The sequence below is a fragment of the Ursus maritimus genome, unplaced genomic scaffold, assembly GCF_017311325.1.
Source record: "Ursus maritimus isolate PB19 unplaced genomic scaffold, ASM1731132v1 scaffold_20, whole genome shotgun sequence".
Classification (NCBI taxonomy): domain Eukaryota; kingdom Metazoa; phylum Chordata; class Mammalia; order Carnivora; family Ursidae; genus Ursus; species Ursus maritimus.
The window spans coordinates 21,633,350-21,653,371 of record NW_024424453.1 but is presented as its reverse complement, the minus strand read 5'-3'; the positions used below and the strand labels follow the sequence as shown (position 1 = coordinate 21,653,371).

The following is a 20,022-nucleotide window of genomic DNA, read 5'->3' as shown; positions in this document are numbered from 1 at the left end:
TACTGCTTAAAAAAATTAAAGGGTCATGGGGGGGAGGTGGTGATTTGAGGGTATTTTGAAATTTTATGTTTTTTCAAGTAGACACAGATGAGATACTGTCCAAGAAGGATTTCTTACCTTTCCAAAGAAACCCAAGGAAACAAGCTTAAAAAATGAGGCAGGGTCATGATCCCAGGAGTGAGCCCTTCTGGGGTCCCTGGGCATTCTAAAGGAGTGCATATATAATAATTAGTGACTGGCATAACATTGCCCTAACCCCTCTGCACAGAACATGCCATGTGAGGATTATAGATCTGTTTTGCTGCTGTATTGTAGTTTTATGAGAGTAAGAGAGGCAAGGCATACTCCTTCCTCCAGTAATTTGGAGATAAGGGAAGTAAAGTTGCCTTCTGAGTAAAATTCCTATAGAACAAGCCAAAACAGAGTCTGTAAATCTGACTAGAATACGGGGACATTGGTTAAGATTTAAGATGGGTAAGTACAATCTTAGGGAGGCAGAACCAATTTCTAACTATAATACAAGAATTTCTATTCCACCATATATGGAAAACACTAGTTAAAACGGAAGGGGACTATTAGAACAATATGAAAGGATCCCAAAGAGGCAAACATGGGTAGGTACTACCCATTTAATACAATCGAGGGGGAAGGAGATTCTGCTCTAGAAGCATTACTATTTCCTTGTCTTAGCTGAGAATTCTTAAGACTGCCTCGATCTCTGTGTTGTATCTCCGTACTCACCATAGTCCCTCTATAATATAGCTTTCCAAATAGCTTACCAGTAGGTAAAAAATGTACTAATCAAATAGATTAAAAGGTTGTATTAACAGGTAAAAAAAAAAAAGTGTATTAGTTGCAGTGACAAATATAGATGAAGCACCCTGGGAAACAGTGGTAATTGTTGAAGCCGAGTGGTAAGTGCATGGGGGAGGTGGTGAGTTGAGGGTATTCATTATTAATATAACCACTCTTCACCCTATTTTTGTGAATGAACATTTGCTTGCATAATAAAATGTATTGGTCACAAAAAAAGTGCAGGTATTTTTACCGCTTGACTGTTGTATTTCTTTTCATAAACTTAGAAATTGGCTTTCTACTTTAAATATACCGGTCTCTATGCTCAGTCATTGCAGTTCAGGTTTACTTTTAGATAAAACTAGGTATCTGAATTTGCAAGCCTGCAAAACATGTACTAGGTTGTGGAACTTGACTAAAGTAATGTCCTTTTCAGGATGTTTGGTGATCAGCCAGCTAGACTTTTCCTTAGAGGTACTTCTGGGTCACCTTTGCTAATAGGCTTATCATGCAATTTTTTCCTCAGGTAAATCTTTAAAACATTATTTCTCAAATCAGAGAATAGAAATTCTGAAGGCTGGTGTTTCAAGATAGAGATTCCTCTTTCGTAGATAGTGATATAATTTCTATATAATTTCTTCTTTAATTGTATCTTTCTCGAAACTAATAAATACTCTATTAAACCCTCCCTAACTTCTGTTTTTAAACAAGTTAGTGTAATGGGGAGGCCATAGGTGATAAATACCAAAAGTAAATATCAAAACTAATGACACTACTTTGTAAAAAGTATTCCAGGTAGTAAGTAAAGGAGGAATGATAGAATTCTAAAACTATCATTTTGGGACACCTGGGTGACTCAGTCAGTTGACTGTCTGCCTTCGGCTCAGGTCATGATCCCAGGGTCCTGGAATCAACTCCCACGTTGGGCTCCTTGCTCAGCAAAGAGCCTGCTTCTCCTTCTGCCTGCTGCTCCCCCTGCTTGTGCTCTCTGTCTCTGACAAAAATAAATAAATAAAATCTTTAAAAAAATAAAACTATCGTTTTATACTCTGTAACTGTTAATGACTGTAGGCGGTGCTCATCAGTGTCTGCTAATATCACAAAAAGAGAAACAGACATTAGTGCCTCTTTGTGGAACTACACAACACTATCAGCGAAATGTTCTTGCCAGCATATCAAATCTGAATCTAACCAAGCCTCTAGATCTAACTGCCAATATACAGGAAGTACAGAGAGGACAAAAAATATGTTACGTGATGTTATGGAGATAGAGATAGATTTATCATAATCCCAAATGTGGAAAATTCTATTCTAACTACCTGATTTCTTACGGGGTAGAGGGAATCTATAGGTTAAAAGAAACTTAAGTATCAACCAGTTACAATATGTAGACCTTGGATATGAACAAACTGTAGAAAAGTATTCATGATAAAGTTTGGGAGAGTTTGAACACGGACTGGATAATGATTTTTAAAAATTGTATGTAGTTATATATTGAAATATTTATAGATGAAATTATAAGACGCCTGGAAATTGCTTTAAAATAATGCAGGAATGGGCTGGGAGGAGTGAGGAGAGGTATGGCTGAAACAATAGCCTTGAATTGATGATTACTAAAGCTAGGTGATAGGTGCCTGGGGGTTCAATAGATACACTGTTCTTTTTACTTTTGTATGTGTTGTTAAATTTCTAAGATAAAAAGTCTTTAAAAATAACTATTAGATTTCTGATTTTGGTCCTACAAACTCCTCTTGATTTCTAAACATTTTTCTTGGAAAATTTTAAAGCTGTCTTTATTTGTACATATATATTTTTTGCCTTCTACTTACCTAAAAAAAATTCATGTAAATCTGATTTCTGCAAATAAAAATATTTTCAGTGTAGTTACACTGTTTCTCCTTTAATAGTATAAAAATCTGTTTATAAACCTTCAATCACTAACTTTTTAAAAAATAAGTTCAGATTTTTATATATATAAGATTTACTTTAAAACAAGATCACTTATGCCGTCTTGTGATATGTCTTATCTATTTCAGCTAAATGTATCTTTCTTAAATTTAGTTAGTGAGATGTTATTTTTGATTATACACTGGATTTTAAATCTTTCATTTTTTATTACCTTTGCCTAAATCTGCAAGCTAATTAAACTCTCATTCAACCCCTTTGAGCTCTTAATTTTTGTATGACCTGTACATTTTGTTTCCCAGATAAAAATCTATTTATAGCTTTCTAGTTTGATATACAGCAGATGTTAAGCCTCTGAAGATTGATAGTTGGCTCCTTACAAAGTGTCCTAACCTTAAATACTAAGTTGACTTTTTTGGTTTGGTTTTCTTTTATAGCTTAGCTGTTTATTTACCTCATCTCATGAAGTTGATTGTATTTTTACTTTAGGTACTTGCTACAACCAAGAGACAATGGAAACAAGTCATCTAAAACCGATGATCTGGGGTCTCTTCGATTAAATATATGTTATACAGAAGACTATGTGCTTCCTTCGGAGTACTATGGTCCTTTGAAAACTTTGCTGCTAAAATCTCCAGATGTTCAGGTACTTTAAAAATCTTAAGGGTATGATTTAATAGGAAATGGCTAAAATTAATTCTGTAAGTGATATGGAAAAGATTTCAGAGTATCAAGTTTTATTAAAGTAGTCAATATATAGATATTTAATTTATCTGAACCATAGTACTGTGATTCCAGTACGTGCTTGAAATTTCATCTCTGAGAAAAGTTTTAAAAAATTAAATATTATTCTGTACAACAGTAGTAGTGAATAAATATGCTTGAACTACTTATACAGGCTAGTGATTGAACATGTGATCATGTTTGCTTGATTTTTGTGCTTGTTTTCTGCCTTTCTGTATTCTAGCCGATATCTGCCTCAGCTGCTTACATTTTGGGTGAAATTTGTCGAGATAAAAATGATGCTGTTTTGCCCCTTGTACGACTGCTGCTGCACCATGATAAACTTGTTCCTTTTGCCACTGCAGTGGCTGAATTAGACTTGAAGGATACACAGTAAGAGTTACATTCAAGTGTTAATTATGTGTGTTGAAATTGGACTTTAGTTTGCCAGATTGTTTTGTAATTTTACTTCTTTTTTATTGACCAGCCTCACTGGATAGGAATCTGAAAAGAAGTGCTTAGCAAGAAATAAAGGGCCGTTCTTTAAGTTAGCAAACAGTATCCACCAATAGCAACATTAACAGTTAATGAAGGATTTTTTTATTCAGTGTTGAAATTTCTTGTTACTAATCTTTGCTGCTTCTTGTAATGATTCATGTGTCACAAATAAAATACCAGGTCAGAACTTGGGTGTTTTTTTTTTTTTCTTACCCATTATGTATCACCCCTATATACATATGTGTGACATTATGGAAAGCAGTCAGGTGGCTTCCCAGTCCTATCATAGCACCGTCTCATATACACACACACACACACACACACACACTCCACTTTTATAGTTCATTGTTATGGTTTGCTTTTTTAAAAAAACTTATATTCTTATTATTTTTGGTAAGTAGTTTCGGTAAGTTTGAAAAGCCTAATAGCAGCAGGCTTTTTTTAAAATTTAAGTTCAGTTAATTAACATATAATTTATTATTAGTTTCAGAGGTAGAGGTCAGCAATCATCAGTCTTATATAGTACCCAGTCTTATTACATCATGTGTCCTCCTTAATGTCCATCACCCAGTTACCCCATTCCCCTCACTCCTCCCCTCTGGCAACCCTCAGTTTGTTTCCTGTGATTGAGAGTCTCTTATAAGATTTGTCTCTCTCTCTGATTTTGCCTTGTTTTATTTTTTCCTCTCTTCCCCTATGATCCTCTGTTGTGTTTCTTAAATTCTACATATGAGTGGGATCATAATAATTGTTATTTTGCTTAGCATAATACCATTTAGTTCCATCCATGTCATTGCAAATGGCAAGGTTTCATTCTTTTTGGTGCCTGAGTAGTATTCCTGTGTGTGTGTGTGTGTGTGTGTGTGTGTGTGTGTACACGTACACTACATCTTCTTTATCCATTGGTCTGTCGGTGGACATCTGGGCTCTTCCCATATTTTGGCTACTGTGGACATTGCTGCTATAAACATTGGGATGCATGTGTCCCTTCTTTTCACTACATCTGTATCTTTGGGGTAAATACCCAGTAGTGCAATTGCTGGGTCATAAGGTAGCTCTATTTTTAACTTTTTGAAGAACCTCTATACTGTTTTCCAGAGTGGCTGCACCAGCTTACATTCCCACCAACAATGTAGGAGGGTTCCCCTTTCTCTGTATCCTCACCAACATCTGTCGTTTCCTGACTTGTTAATTTGAGCCATTCTGACTGGTGTGAGGTGGTATCTCATTGTGGTTTTGATTTGTATTTCCCTGATGCCAAGTGATGTTGAGCATTTTTTCATGTGTCTGTTGGTCATTTGTATGCCTTCTTTGGGGAATGTCTGTTCATGTCTTGACAGCAAGCTTTTTAAATGGATGATAAAAATTACTAAAATTGTATATATAGCCAATGTCATATATCTCATGTTATTGATTTCACAGCATTTGTTTACTGCTCTTGGTTTCACCTTATTTCTGTTTGTATTTCAGAGATGCAAACACAATTTTTAGAGGAAATTCCTTGGCTACCCGATGTCTGGATGAGATGATGAAAATAGTGGGAGGGCACTACCTGAAAGTCACATTAAAACCTATTCTAGATGAGGTATGGGCTATACCTCTGGTAATGGAAGTCTGTGTGGCCTTATGATATAGCCTCTCTTTCATCAAGTGACCTAGTGACAGGGATGACACATGTATTACTGAAAGAATAAGGCTGAATCCTTCAGAAGTACCTTTCCATCAGTGGATTTTTACTTGAAGGGCACATTGAGTATAATCTGCATAATTATTTTTTTTGTTACTGTATTTCTTTCTTTTTTCCTTTCTTTCTTTTTTTCCTTTCTTTCTTTCTTTTTTTTTTTTTTTTTTTTTGGTGGTTGTTGTTACTGGATTTCAGTTTTAGCTAGAGTTTCAAATATATGAGAAATGAATTTTGACAGTTCTTTTGCAGCATTGTATATGTTATCTCTGGATGGGGGTTAAAACTTTGTTACAGTTTTAATTTTTAAAACTGTATTATCAGAGAAACGGTAGTTATTTTTCATTTTGCCAAATTATTTAGAAAACAGCATTAAATGGAAAATTAATCTATCTTCCAGATATGTGAATCCTCAAAATCCTGTGAAATCGATCCTATTAAATTGAAAGAGGGAGATAATGTAGAAAATAATAAGGTAAGTCCTTGTTATCTTTACAACTGCCTTAAAATGGGCCTTCTCCCAAACATAATCTTCCATAATGCTATATGGAAGGATGTAGTGCTTTTTATTCTTTACTTAATGCCTATACTATTAGCAGCATTTCCTGTATCTAGTTTTAAGAATGTTTATTTCCTCATGGGGTTTCACTTTATTTTTGTTCTTATCTCTCTTTGGTTCTAGTAACAATAGTGGAATAAGGCTGTATCTAGTTGCAGCCTCCATTCTAGCCATTCCTTTGGGGTCAGACTGACCAGGCTAGGTGGCACAATGACTTGGTCAACCAACATTTTAGTTGTCTCTGGGAAAACAATGATTACGTTAGAGTCGCAGGTTTTCATTGCACTAAATAAAATTGTCACAATGTCCGTGTGCCTGCATGTCTGAGTTATTTCCCTGATTGCCCTTTGGATCGTTTTATTCTCTGTTGCTTCTTGGGAAGTTTATTCCATACATTCACCAGTTATATTTAGCCAGTCTCAATTGAATTTGCTAAATGAGGTCAGGATATAAATTGTCCTTTGAGCGAGTTGGGAGAAGGGAAGCAGAGCTTTAGTATACTAGATTGTAACTGCCTAATTTCATTTTCACTGCATTGTTTTCCATAAAGGCTATGGAAAATGTGTAAAAGTTAAAATCCTGATGTTTACTTTGTTGAATCCTACAGGAGAATCTGCGCTACTATGTAGACAAGTTATTCAGTACAATTGTAAAATCAAGTATGAGCTGCCCCACTGTAATGTGTGATACCTTTTATTCTCTAAGGCAAATGGCTACTCAAAGATTTCCTAGTAAGTGCCTTGTTTTACTAAAACATGCCATTTCTTTTTCTGTATTTGATTTTTTTTTAATAGGATTACTGTGGATTTTGGCTTACGTGAAATGTTTAAGGTTTACAGTCTTCTTTGCAAAATAATTGTAGTTTTTTATGAAACATCTGGTTTAATTTCCTTACAGTCTAAAAACATATATTGTTTATTTCAATATAATGACAACTTATTACGAAGAGCAAATCAAAAATCACCGTTATTTTTAAGAAAGGCAAACATTTAGAACTGTAACATAAGCAAAAGTTTATATTAGGTACTTAGGAGATTGTTAAATGTAATAAACAAAAACAACCTTTGTTATTTGTACCTTTTTCACTTCGTGCATTTAAAGAATGAGAATTTTTAGTTTAATACAGCTGCCTAGATTTGACAGTTTGAGAATGCTAAGGTTTTGGTGGTGGGACATTTTTACAGAAATGGTTTGAGACATTAGAAGCATCTGTGTTGCAATAGACAGAATTTTGAGGCACATGTATCAGTCAGTACATGCTTTAATTTTGTAAGAATAGCTATGTCAAGGCTTTGTTTAGAAACACATCATAAAAATAAGAGTTGCTATCTCTGTCAATATTTGCAAATATTCTAATTATATGCATCTCTGATAAGTAAATAAACTTGCTATAGCTGTCTTACCAGATCTGCCTATTGTAATGGAGGAAGGGGAAGGAGGTAAGGTGGCTCCTTAAATAAATTATTAGTCTTACCCCGCTGTGTGAGACTGTAAGTGTATTTCTGTAACCATCCGAAGAAATTTTGCTATTTTATCTTGTTCTTTCAAGTGTGTGCATGTGTGTGTGCGTGTGTGCGTGGTGTGTACATTTATCTGCCCCTCCACTAAATTTACCCAATGCCAAAGTTGTAGGGCTTAGTTGTCTCACTAACATGTATAAATTCAGACCTAGATGCCTTTGCTAATTCTACTAAAGACATAAACAACCAACTTTAAATAAGTATACTAAATCTAGGCTTTACAGCACAAGAAAGGGAGCAGAGATGTTAACATATGGCGAGATGAACTGCTCACTGAAATTATATTTTTAAATAGTGAGTTAAATCATGACAAGCACATGGAGTATTTAGTGAGTGAACAAACGCGGTGCTAGCCTGCATTACCTCCTGCTCCTCCTCTTATGCTCACACCACCACATGAGGTATAGGTACTGCTCCCCTTAGGTAAATAATGGAACTGAGGTTTAGAAATGTTACATAACTTGCTCAAGGTCCAAGACATGGCCAGCAGACAAGGAGGGTCTCCAGCCTGGGTTTGGCCTGTTCCAAAGCATATTGCCAGTCATTATACTCTGTACTACCCAGTGATCTTGGCCTTAAAAAATATGTTTAATTCTGTTTATAGAAATGATCTAAAATACATTTTATGGCTTTTTATAAATATAAATGTTTCTGCTTTTTTTGTTGGCTTAAATATTAATTTCTGTATCCTCAGTAGACTACAGTAGTGATAGTTTTGTTGTCATAAAATATTTTCATATTTTCTCATTTGTTTTTCTGATACCCTGGGAAGATGAGTGGAGAGTAGGGAAGAGACAGCGAGTGGGCAGCAAGTATTATTGGAGAACTACAAATTAAATGACTTGCCCATGACTACCTGTTGAGTGACTTATAAGAGTTAAAACTCAAACCAAATCCAGACTGTTTTTTCCCCTCACTATCTGCTTCTCTGTCATCTGACTGTTCTCTTAAGTATTGACTCCAGTTTGAACAAAAGCAGGTGAATGACGAAAACCACAAGTTGTCTTCAGTTCATCTTCATTTTTATATGGAATATTGATCACTTTTTTAAAGGAAAGATTCCTTCCAGTTGTTTTTATTGCATTGTCTTTGATATTATGAAGACTTTTGAGGGGAAAATTGAAACAGTATTCTAAAACTGAAAATAACCTATCTTGAAGGATTCAGTCTTAAAGGATTCAGTATTACCACTAGGTAGTGCTAGATACTACTTTTATTTTTGTTGCAATTTCAGGAGTCTCCTTGCAGATGAGGAAAGAGGTCTTTTTTTCCAAATTAAAATATTTCTGAAAACCTGGTAGCTTTGCCTTTCGTTTTTTAAATTTTTTTATTATTCCTTTCAGATTTTTTTAGTCATAGGATTTTTTCCTCTAATTTAGTCATAATCATTACTGTCATTTCATCAACTCAGTTCCCATAGACAAATTATATTGATATCCTATTTAGTTTACATGTTTTTTCAATATTTTTTTATTTTGTCATCTTTGTTTTTTAATTCAGTGTTTTTGTGCATGACATTTCACCATTTTTTTCCTGCAGATGACCCTCATGTTCAGTATTCTGCAGTGAGCAGCTTTGTATTTCTTCGTTTCTTTGCTGTAGCCGTAGTATCACCTCATACTTTTCATTTGCGACCTCATCATCCAGTAAGTGTTGTTCTTCTCAAAGCTTTATTCCATTTTTATTAATTTTTATTAAAATTTTAAAAGGATAAAATAACAAGCCAGTTTCACTTGGCTGTTTTCTTATAACTGGTACTTATTACTGGGCGTTTTCCTTGGCCATTTCAGTCTTTCAGAGAAGGCTGAGAATTCCAGTTTTTGTTGCTGTTAAAAGATACTGCACAAGAGTAATAAAATGTTGATAGTTGTTGAAGCTTGATGATAGGTACAAAGAGGATCCATTATATATACCGTCCACTATTGTGTGTGTTTGTAAATTTCCCTAATACTAGGGTTGTTTTTGTTTTTGTTTCTTCATGAGTTACAGGTTTAGTTTAATCTCGAAGGTATTTTTAAATCTCACAGAAATTTGAAGAGGCTCATTTCTGAAAGGTTCAGAAACTTTGGAACATAATTGGTTGGTATCTCCACATTTTTTACTTTTTATTCACCTGATACTATAAATATATGAGATTTAAAACTTTTAAGATGTTCTGAAGTCCTATTAAATTATTATATCTGAATCTATACTGCATAGATATACATGTTTCTTAACATTTTAAAACTCCTTATTTTTGCTCTTTTGTTTCCTTCTCATATGGAGTGTTTTTGCTGATTCTTTAAGCTTTTATGTTCCACATAGTTTATAATCTTATCTAATGGCTTTTGTTGCTAATTGGTTAACACATAATAATAATAATAATAGCCAACATATTTTTAGGGCTTTCTAGTAGGCCTTGTTCTAAGTACTTTATGTGTTTTAACTTACTTGGTCGTCTCTGTGAGGTCAATTTCTATTATCATCCCCATTTGCAGATAAGAATATCACAATTCAGCAATTTCTCCACGGTCACACAACTGATCAAATATTAGTTGATCTCACTCAGTTTGAACTGGTTAAACTGGAATGCTGTCTCCTTCAGTCTTCCCAATCTTTGAGCTCACCCCTGTTCTTTCCTGCCTCTTAGGCAGTAAGGTGTTCGAACACCTGTAATGTTTCTATCACTGTGCTCAGTGCTAGAGATACAGTGATGAGGAAGACGCGCTCTGCCCTTTCGAGACTTACAGAGGATAAAGAAGACACATGGGTTTTGGAGTTAAACTGGGCTTTGAAGGCCACTCCTCTTCACAGCTGCGTGACATTGCCCACTCATTTTACTTTGAGAACTGAATAGAACCATGCTACTGTTGAAGCAACACACCCTTTCTTGCCAAAGGACAAACAGTCTGTGAATAGCTGCAGCAGAGAGTGGGCCAGTGTCCTTTTGATCACAGGACTGTCCTTTCTTATGGCTATGTTAGTGAAGCTGTGCAGAATTCTGGGTCTGAGAAAGCTTAGTAGCAGCATTCTGGATATAAACAGAACTCCTACCTCTGACCTTGTGACCCTGCATTGTATTCAGACTTGGATTTGCATATTTCTATAACAGATGTTGCATTAAAGTCCTTCTAGCCACAAACTTTGTATTTTAGGTCACTTTTCCAATCGGTATGCTAGGAGGACTGGTCCATACTGTGTCATATAACTTTATTGTTTGCTTTTAAGTGTAAACTTATCCCCTCTTTTTAAGAACTTTTCATTCTAATTGAGAAAATAGGACAAATATGTAAGATACATCACCTAAAACTAGTACCTGATTTTTACCAAGTTAAGGCATACTATGGAAATTGAGAGCAAGGAGTAATCCCAGGAACTGGGAGTGATGGGATTGTCAAAACGAGTATTGAAAGTTAGAGTGGTTTGGGAGGAGAACCATTTAACGGTTGTTGGATTTACATTTAGAAGTTCTTTGCATTTTGAGAAACCAGTTTTAGTAGAGTAGCAGAAAATCAGATTGCAGAAGATCCTTTCAAGACTCAGCCAAGGCAGACTTCTCTAACCCTCTAGTCTGGGTTAAGTTCCTGTCTTATGTATACCTGTAGCATCCTGTGGCTGTCTCTGTCTTGACATTTGTCATACTGTTTTATAACCATCTATTTACAGTCTCTGAATGTGGACTGTCAGTACCTAAGAGTAAAAGTGGGATCTTTTTTAAGTTTCTGTATCCCAAGTACATACACACTTTCTAGGACAGGTAGATACTCAGTGAATGTTTGGTAAGTGAAAGATAGTAGCTCAGAGAGGGAGCTGGTCAAATGATGAGTCTTCTCCAAAATGGGAAAATCTACATGTGGTTTAAACGAGGAGAAGAGTGCTCGCTTCGGCAGCACATATACTAAACGAGGAGAAGAAACCAACAGAAAGGGAAAAATTGAAGAGAGAAGAGGGCTTCCTAATAATCAGATCAGTATCCTGGAGGATTCAGATTATCTTGAGAAGAAAAGTGATGGGTCTAAACCTTAGGAAAAGAGTAATTCCTCCTTTGAGATAAGGTGAACCGTGTGAAGTTGTTTTGTGTTTTGTAAATCAAAAGGAGTCAGATAATAGTAATTTCAAATGGTTCACCCTAATGTAAGGAAAAAAGGATAAGATACGTTGTTTTGAGGTAAGAGATTCAACATTGCAGTTGAATTTAATAAACGTTATAAGGCATCTACTAGGTGCCTGTGCCAGGCTCTGTGCTGGGTACCAGATGTCTGAGGTACTGGACATCCATAAAAAATTATGATGGCAGGTGGTAGCAGGGGAAAAATTTAGAACAGCTTGTATATAGAGTACACCAGGGAATCAATCGTAGCTAAATGATATGATTGTCACACAGTAGTGAGGGCCATGTGGATATAAACAAATATGTGATGTGCAGAAATTGTGTAATATATGCTTTGTTCTTTTTTTTTTAGTTCAGGGAAATCATAACCTAAAAAAGTGATTTTTAAAACCAAATTTGAACAGGGATGTCTTGGTGAGATTCAGTTCAAATTCAGTTTATTAACCATTGTTAAGAATCTTAGGTTCTTCAAAGGCAGAGAGTTGTAGGGACCTTCTATACATATGGTGGAATCCTGAATGTTCTAGCGAAAATATTTCTGAATAACCTAATTAAGGTGTGTAACTATTTCATAAATATATCATAATGACTATATCCAGATATTCCTTTTTTTCCAAATTGCCTTACAACCTGATCGTGTCTTCTTCACATTCACTGTCATTTTCAATGTGGGAATACTAAAATATTAAGGAATGTAACCAAAAACTAAAGCAATTTCTGTATCTAAATTTTCTTAAGTCTGTATTTTGGTGGAAGATATTGTTTATTTGAATCTCCAAAATAAAGAAATTCTACATGTGATAGGAGAATTGGTTATATAGATAAATGGATGGGTGGAAACTCATTGGGTTATGTACATTTAAAATCTGTTCATTTCACTGTATGTAAATTATACCTCAATTAAAAAAAGGGGGGAGGGAACAAGGACTTATCGGGGGAACTGTTTAATCCATCTTATTTATATTGAGTTTTTTCTGGTAGGCAGGCCTGAAAAATACCTTGGATAATAGACCCAAATAGTTACCTTCTGCTAAGATCCTACATGAACCGGGTAACTTCTCATTTCTTAAGCTTAGTTAGGTCTTTGCTTCCATGATGAAAACAATTGATTATACAGGCTCTATCAGTTATTAAATAGGCTTAGAGGTGGGTTGAGTACAGAAAATTTGGAAATTGCCATTTTTGGTTACAAGGTAGGAAAAATAGATGTGATTGACATTTCAGAAGTGAATACAGTTTGTTAGGTAGTCCAAGCTGTCATACTGTACAAAACAACATATATGGTATTAATTGAAGTATGACTTTCAGAAGTAACACATTGTTGAATACAATTACTTTAGGAGGAATTATAAATGACATCTGGCTTCTTTAGTCTCTTAATTCCTTAGGTGAGTTGTGCCCATTGTAAACTAGGGTTTAACAACACAGGTGGTTTGAATGAATATTTTTGTATTAAAGCAGTGTAGCCTGTTCACTGTATTCTACATCTTACACAAATTCTATTTCTTAAAAACTTAACAGGAGTTTTGTGTCTTTTTTACATTCTTTAGGATCCACAGACAATTAGAACATTAACCCTCATCTCAAAAACCATTCAAACTTTGGGAAGCTGGGGGAGTCTGTCCAAAAGCAAGGTAAGTCTTTATATCTTTTGCTTTGTATTCACACTTCTAAATGTTGTTATACCTTATGATCCCTTCTCTCTCACTCCCTTCCAAATTAAAAACAAAGCAAAACCAAAAATATGCATATACAGATGCAGTAGCCATCTTTTAGATAGCCGTTGTGTCTTAGTCACCTGTTAACAAAGTTTTATTTAAACTAATACATCTAATTAAAGACTTCTTCAAAAAATGTTGTCAGTCTTCTAAATTTTTTTGTTTCGGAAAACACAGTTACTTTTCATTTCAAAATGTAATTTACATTAACATGTAATGGAATTGTTATTTTTAAGTGAATTAATAAACATTTAAATTTGTAAAAAAAAATAAAGTAAAATAATAGGTCTAAGAGGAGAGAGTCTAGTGAACAGATGCAAGAACCTTCTATGAATCTGTTTGTGCCGTAATCATCTAACAGCTGTTGAAAGAAATCCCACTCCAAACCCTATAACTCTCTTGAAATACATGATTGAGTCCTTTAAGGCCTTAATCCTCAGCTTAGAAATGCAGTTCATTATATTCTTAGTTCTCTATTTAACATACATAAATTCTGTGTGGTTTTTTTTCCTAGTCAAGTTTCAAAGAGACATTCATGTGTGAATTTTTCAAAATGTTTCAAGAAGAAGGATATATTATAGCAGTTAAAAAGGTATGATTGTTTTACTCTGGAAATATTAACATTTCTTATCATATAGCACTGGAGAAATGTTAGCATTTCATGTTATTCCTAGAAGTCAACCCCCCGTTTAAGAAAATAATGTTTAAACTGTGAAGAACCTGTCTTCTTCCTTTCTTCTCCCATACAAAACTATGGGATTGTAGTTGTGGAAATACCTAAATGTTAACAACCACTGCTATTGCCACTGTCTTAATAACACAAATGACAAATAGCTAGAGTTTGGGTTTCTTAATAGCAGCGCTGTGGACAGTTGGGTCAGATAATTCTCGATTGTGAGGGCCTGCCTTGTGCATTGTAGAGTGTTTAGCAGCATCCTTGGCCTCTGCCAATTAGATGCCAGTAGGATGCTTCTAGTTTTGACAACCAAAAATGTCTGTAAACATTGCCAGATGTCCCCTAAGGAACAAAATTGTTTCTGATTGAGAACCTCTGGTCTAAGAGGGGTAAAGGCTTAGTATGGTGCCTGATATATGGTGGATACTTGTCATAGTAAAAAAAAATACGTGAATTAGTGAACATTTTATAAACAATATAGGCTTATGGTAGTAACCTGAAGAAAGTTACTATAAATTAAAATGTATTGTAAATGTACAAAAGACTACAGTTTATAATATCCTAACACAAGGCCTATAACCTACAAAAATTGCTGTACTTAGAAATTGAGAATGTTTTGAAAGGATCTTTAATTTCTTGAGTCTTAGTTCTGAATCATTCTAAATAAAATGTAGCTTTATTATAAAACCCTAAAATTTGTAAAGTTACTTTGAAGTACATCTAAATTTGGCTTGAAGAAAGTACTGTATTATATTTATCATGATCCTGATTTAATGAATCAAAATTAGTAAGGCCAAATTTTAAAGATTTTATTCAATTTTTGTAGCATGATTGATCTACAGTTGACTGCCAAGCGTATATTTTGTTGAAGTATATGTCTGTACTTTATTTTTTTCGTGCTTAGGATTCTTACAAGGACTCAGTAAAATGAAAATGATGATTTAAAAAAAATTAAAGCCAGTTGGAATTTTTTTTCATCTAGAATAGTGCGGGTTCAACCAAAATCTTTTTAGGCAACTATTGAAGGCTTTTGAGGAGAAAGACTTTGAAAAGAATAGGCAAAGGAAAAGCTGCCTTTTTATTTGTAGGACATTGTTGAAACGTGTGGGACAGTGTAGGCAGACTTTTGTTGGCAAGATTATGATGTACTGTCGTTTGTTTTAGGGTTGTTTTGCCATTTTTTATGACCTAGGCTATGGTAGCAGCTGATTTTTTTTTCCTGATATAATCAATGTGTGGAGTTGATAATGTCAGTGGAGAAAACACTTAAGGGTGCCAGGAGTTGAGCCTGTTCCTGATCTGTCCTGTGTCACCTACTCACATTATCATGGGCTATCACCATAGTACATTTCCTGTTTCAGATGTGGATCTAGACTCCTAAACTAGGATGATAGGATATTTTGCCCTAATCTAAGAGTTTTCTTTATTATTTACTAGCTAAGTCTGGACATATGCATTGCTGGAAGTTGCAAAAGCCTGTGAAGCCCAGTTTCTCATTTTGTACTGGTGTACTGTTCCCACAGAGTTTAGGAAGGGCAACATGGATAGTTCTATTAACAGAGTGACCATATAATTTGATGTCCAAACCTGGACACTTTAAATAGTGAAAATGAGTACTGTTGATAATGTTGGGACCACAGCTATAGACAGGGATGGCCCTGAGCAAATTGGGACCTATATTCACCCTCCTATAGTTCATCTTAATTATTATGTTTTCTTTCACTTTATGTAATTGTATTTACCCCATAGTTCCTTATAAATACAGCAAATAACAAATGTAATAATTATGAATAAATAATAAATATTTTTCAAGTAAATAAATCAGTGCCTTCAGGCAAATACTAAGAAATGAAATATTGCAGTACATTTCTTACCCTCCATTAGTGGATGGTCCATTTGTAACAACTGGAGATATGATAGGACACTTGTTTAGTTCCCTTGTATACTTTTTTTTTTTAAGATTTTTATTTATTTGACAGAGTGCACAAGAGAGCGTAGGGGAAGGAACAGAGGGGCAGGGAGAGAGAGAATCTTAAGCAGAAGCTCTGCCTCACAACCCTGAGATCATGACCTGAGCCAAAATCAAGAGTCGGACGCTTAGGGGCGCCTGGGTGGCTTGGTCGTTAAGCATCTGCCTTCAGCTCAGGTCATGATCCCAGGGTCCTGGGATCGAGCCCCGCATCGGGCTCCCTGCTCGACAGGGGGCCTGCTTCTCCCTCTCCCACTCACCTTGCTTGTGTTCCCTCTCTCGCTCTGTCTCTCTCTGTCAAATAAATAAAATCTTAAAAAAAAAAAAAAGAGTTGGACATTTAACCGACTGAGCCACCCAGGTGCCCCATTTAGTTCCCTTATATTACTTGTTCTGTATCACCACATATAATGCAAAAGAAACTCTGTTTTTGCTCCTTCACTTACTAAGATTTCCTTCTTATGTGCTAGAAGTAAACATTGGAAAAAATTGTAAGTATGGCTTCTAGTGGGCAATCTTTTTTTTTTTTTTAAAGATTTTATTTATTTATTTGACAGAGAGAGAGACAGCCAGCGAGAGAGGGAACACAAGCAGGGGGAGTGGGAGAGGAAGAAGCAGGCTCCCAGTGGAGGAGCCTGATGCGGGGCTGGATCCCAGAACGCCGGGATCACGCCCTGAGCCGAAGGCAGACGCTTAACGACTGAGCCACCCAGGTGCCCCTCTAGTGGGCAATCTTTTTTTTTTTTTTTTTTTTTTTTAGATTTTTTTTTTTTGTTTTTTTTTTTTTTTTTTTTTTAAGATTTTATTTATTTATTTGACAGAGAGAGAGACAGCCAGCGAGAGAGGGAACACAAGCAGGGGGAGTGGGAGAGGAAGAAGCAGGCTCATAGCGGAACAGCCTGATGTGGGGCTCGATCCCATAATGCCGGGATCACGCCCTGAGCCGAAGGCAGACGCCTAACCGCTGTGCCACCCAGGTGCCCCTCTAGTGGGCAATCTTAAGCCAGTCTTGAGAGAATATGACTCCCCACGAATTCTACTTTAGATTAGGCACTTGTGCCTCAGTGTCATCGCTATTGGAATATACTTTTTTTTTTTTTTTTTTAGTCCTAAGTGGGACACCATAGAAAAGTATAAAGGAAAAAGCAAGGACTAAACAAAGAGGTAGTTCATTTATGGGACGAAATAGAATTCCTCTCTAAAAACAAGAATTGTTCTTTGAAATACTAATTTCTTTTTCCCATGAAGAGACAGCCACATGCCAGGAAGCTCTTGACCAGTCAAGGTAGCATATTCATGAAGCTAACTGCTCTTCCCAGGAGTAGCTTGCCATTGCTAGAGATGGGTACTCCACATTTTCTTGAGCCACCATATTCCCATTCTCCCTACGAAGTCTATAAATGGTGACTAGATTTCCACGTTATTCCAGAGAACTCAATTATATTTCAGTCATAGTTGTGGATACTATCTGTCAGGGCTACAGTCAGTTATATATAATAGAAGTCAGCAAAATCTTTTCTGTAATGGGCCAGTGAGTAAATATTTTAGGCTTTGCTGGCCACATAAGGGCTCTGTCCCATATTCTTCTTTGTTTTTGTTTTTGCAGCCCTTTAAAAATATAAAACTGTTCTTAACTCATAGGCCTTGCAAAAACAGGCTACAGGTTGAATTTGGCCCACTGAGCCATAATTTGGTGATCCTGACATATAATATAGGTTCACAATCCTATATCTAAAATCTTTGGGACCAGAAATATTTCAGAATTCAGTTTTTCAGAGTTTTAAAAGAGAATAGGTCTGTACTATGTATTATACCCCTGTGGGGCCTGAGGTAGTACTGCATAATCATGCACATTGTAGAGCAAGGTATATGAATATTCACACTACGTAAGATAAATAGAGACTATAAATAGCCTTTGGTGGTTCAGATTAAGTTGTGCTCCCAAATGAGTTTACTGTAAATCAAAAAACAAAAACAACTCTTTATTCAGAGCTCTATAGATTTCACAGTGGTTGTTTAAGGATTGTAGATTGAGCTGTTTTTGTAGGGAAACATATTCTGGGTTTTAAGTAACTTGAGAATAAACTTTTTAGAACACCTATCCAATGTGTAATTTAGGACATCCTCTATAATTAAATATGTGTTAACTTTATAAGTTACAATTATGTGTATTGCTTAAAGAAGAACTTTACAATATTATCAGTGATGTTTAAGATAAACTGAATTTTTCATGTATGTTATCACAAAGTGTAATTTTTGCCCATTTCCCTATTTAGTTCTTGGATGAAATTTCATCTACTGAAACTAAAGAATCCAGTGGTACGAGTGAGCCTGTGCACCTGAAAGAAGGGTAATTTAATGAATTTAGAGATTAAAGTTATGTGTCAGTGTACGTGTTATGTAAGTACAAAAAGCATAGGTCTGGAAGTGAGGAAATCTAGGTTTTTTTCGTGTTAGAACTGCTTAAATTACATCCATCAGGTAAGTCACACTGTCATAGAAATTTCATGCCACATGGGCACGATTCCTTGTGCCTGCAGTCCTGGAGTAGTTTTGTAAATATAATGAGATTACGGGTATTAGAGTACTTTGAAAAAGTAACAACACTCTTCAGTCTTGAAGTAGTGTTATCATTGGAAGTTAAAAGAGAACTTTACTTAAAGTTTGGCCCTTTTAGTTCTGAATGGCACAATTATAAATATTAAATTAATTTAAAGACTTTATTCCCTTAGCTTGGCCAAAATAAATGCAGAAGTTGTAGATGACAAAAACATTTTCATATACTTAATATGATCTTAAACAGCCTTTCATGTCATTTAAAATTAAAGAACAGTTTCTGTTTTGGATGAACTATTTTAATATTTATAACTAAATTTTCCTATCTTGTTTTGGCAGTGAGATGTATAAAAGAGCTCAGGGAAGAACTCGGATTGGGAAAAAGAATTTCAAGAAACGGTGGTTCTGCTTAACAAGCAGAGAGCTCACTTACCACAAACAGCCAGGTAGTTGTGTTTATGCTTTATTTTGGGGCCTTTTCCTGGTTCTCAGTGAAGATATCTTTTTTTTGCTGCTTAATGTAACTCTGGCAAACCTTTTCACTAATATTACTGTAGTGTATAGTTTCTCACAGTGATTGTACACACATTAAGGATGCAGTAACTATTTGACAAGTGACACCATGTAAATACCATTTTTTTTTTCCTCACACGTGCTCTGTTTTCTAAAAAATCCCTGGTAAATTCCAGTTATCTAGAACTTGCAAGTTTCTTTTAACTCTCAGAGCCAAATTGGTAAGAATCAATATCTAATAAATGAGAGTATTTCAGTGGTTTGCTAGATAGCATCAGCTAAAAATTTCCACAGTCTTTCCATGGATTATGATTCCTATACTGTTATCAGATTCATTCTAGACTGTTGGCCAAGCTACCTTCAAGATGGAAATTTTAATGATTTGCTTCCTGAGAAAGCACAGTGGGCTGTTTGGATAAGGAAGGCCATCTTCCTACAGTGTGATTTGAGGGATTCAGAGAGGCACAGTTTATCCCTCAGTGGACTGACACAGTGCTTAAAATGTCCACTTTTTAAGCTTATTCTTTTGGGGTAAACCATGATCCACAGAAGGCCATTAGCTCCTTCCAGTATCCTAGCAAGAACTTGATAACTAAATCATGGATCACATTTAGTGAACCCCTTTTATTCACGGTGATCAGAATACAAAGATGTTCACTTAAAGCAAGAATCATTTAAAAACAGACAAAAAGGTACATACGTATTTTAAATATTTATACATTTGTTTACCAAATCTTTTGATAATCAGGATCTTTTCTTTGAATATGGATCTATAGATTGGATTTCCCCTTTGTCTTTCTTGTGCAAATATACCCATAA

At 35.3% G+C, this 20,022-nt stretch overlaps 1 protein-coding gene across 2 annotated transcripts in view; it reads left to right on the top strand.

Moving 5' to 3' along the window:
* The window catches only part of RASA2 (RAS p21 protein activator 2), a 117,388-nt gene that overhangs the window by 76,265 nt on the left and 21,101 nt on the right, over positions 1 to 20,022 (top strand). Inside the window, exons 10-19 of one of the 2 annotated variants that reach the window (XM_040636735.1) lie at positions 3,190 to 3,346; positions 3,668 to 3,816; positions 5,392 to 5,506; positions 6,003 to 6,077; positions 6,769 to 6,892; positions 9,221 to 9,327; positions 13,322 to 13,405; positions 14,004 to 14,081; positions 18,411 to 18,484; positions 19,030 to 19,136. In XM_040636735.1, the coding sequence (XP_040492669.1) occupies positions 3,190 to 3,346; positions 3,668 to 3,816; positions 5,392 to 5,506; positions 6,003 to 6,077; positions 6,769 to 6,892; positions 9,221 to 9,327; positions 13,322 to 13,405; positions 14,004 to 14,081; positions 18,411 to 18,484; positions 19,030 to 19,136 (1,070 nt within the window). Of the gene's footprint in view, positions 1 to 3,189; positions 3,347 to 3,667; positions 3,817 to 5,391; positions 5,507 to 6,002; positions 6,078 to 6,768; positions 6,893 to 9,220; positions 9,328 to 13,321; positions 13,406 to 14,003; positions 14,082 to 18,410; positions 18,485 to 19,029; positions 19,140 to 20,022 lie in introns of both variants that reach the window. The other variant, XM_040636734.1, reaches the window with a different exon arrangement.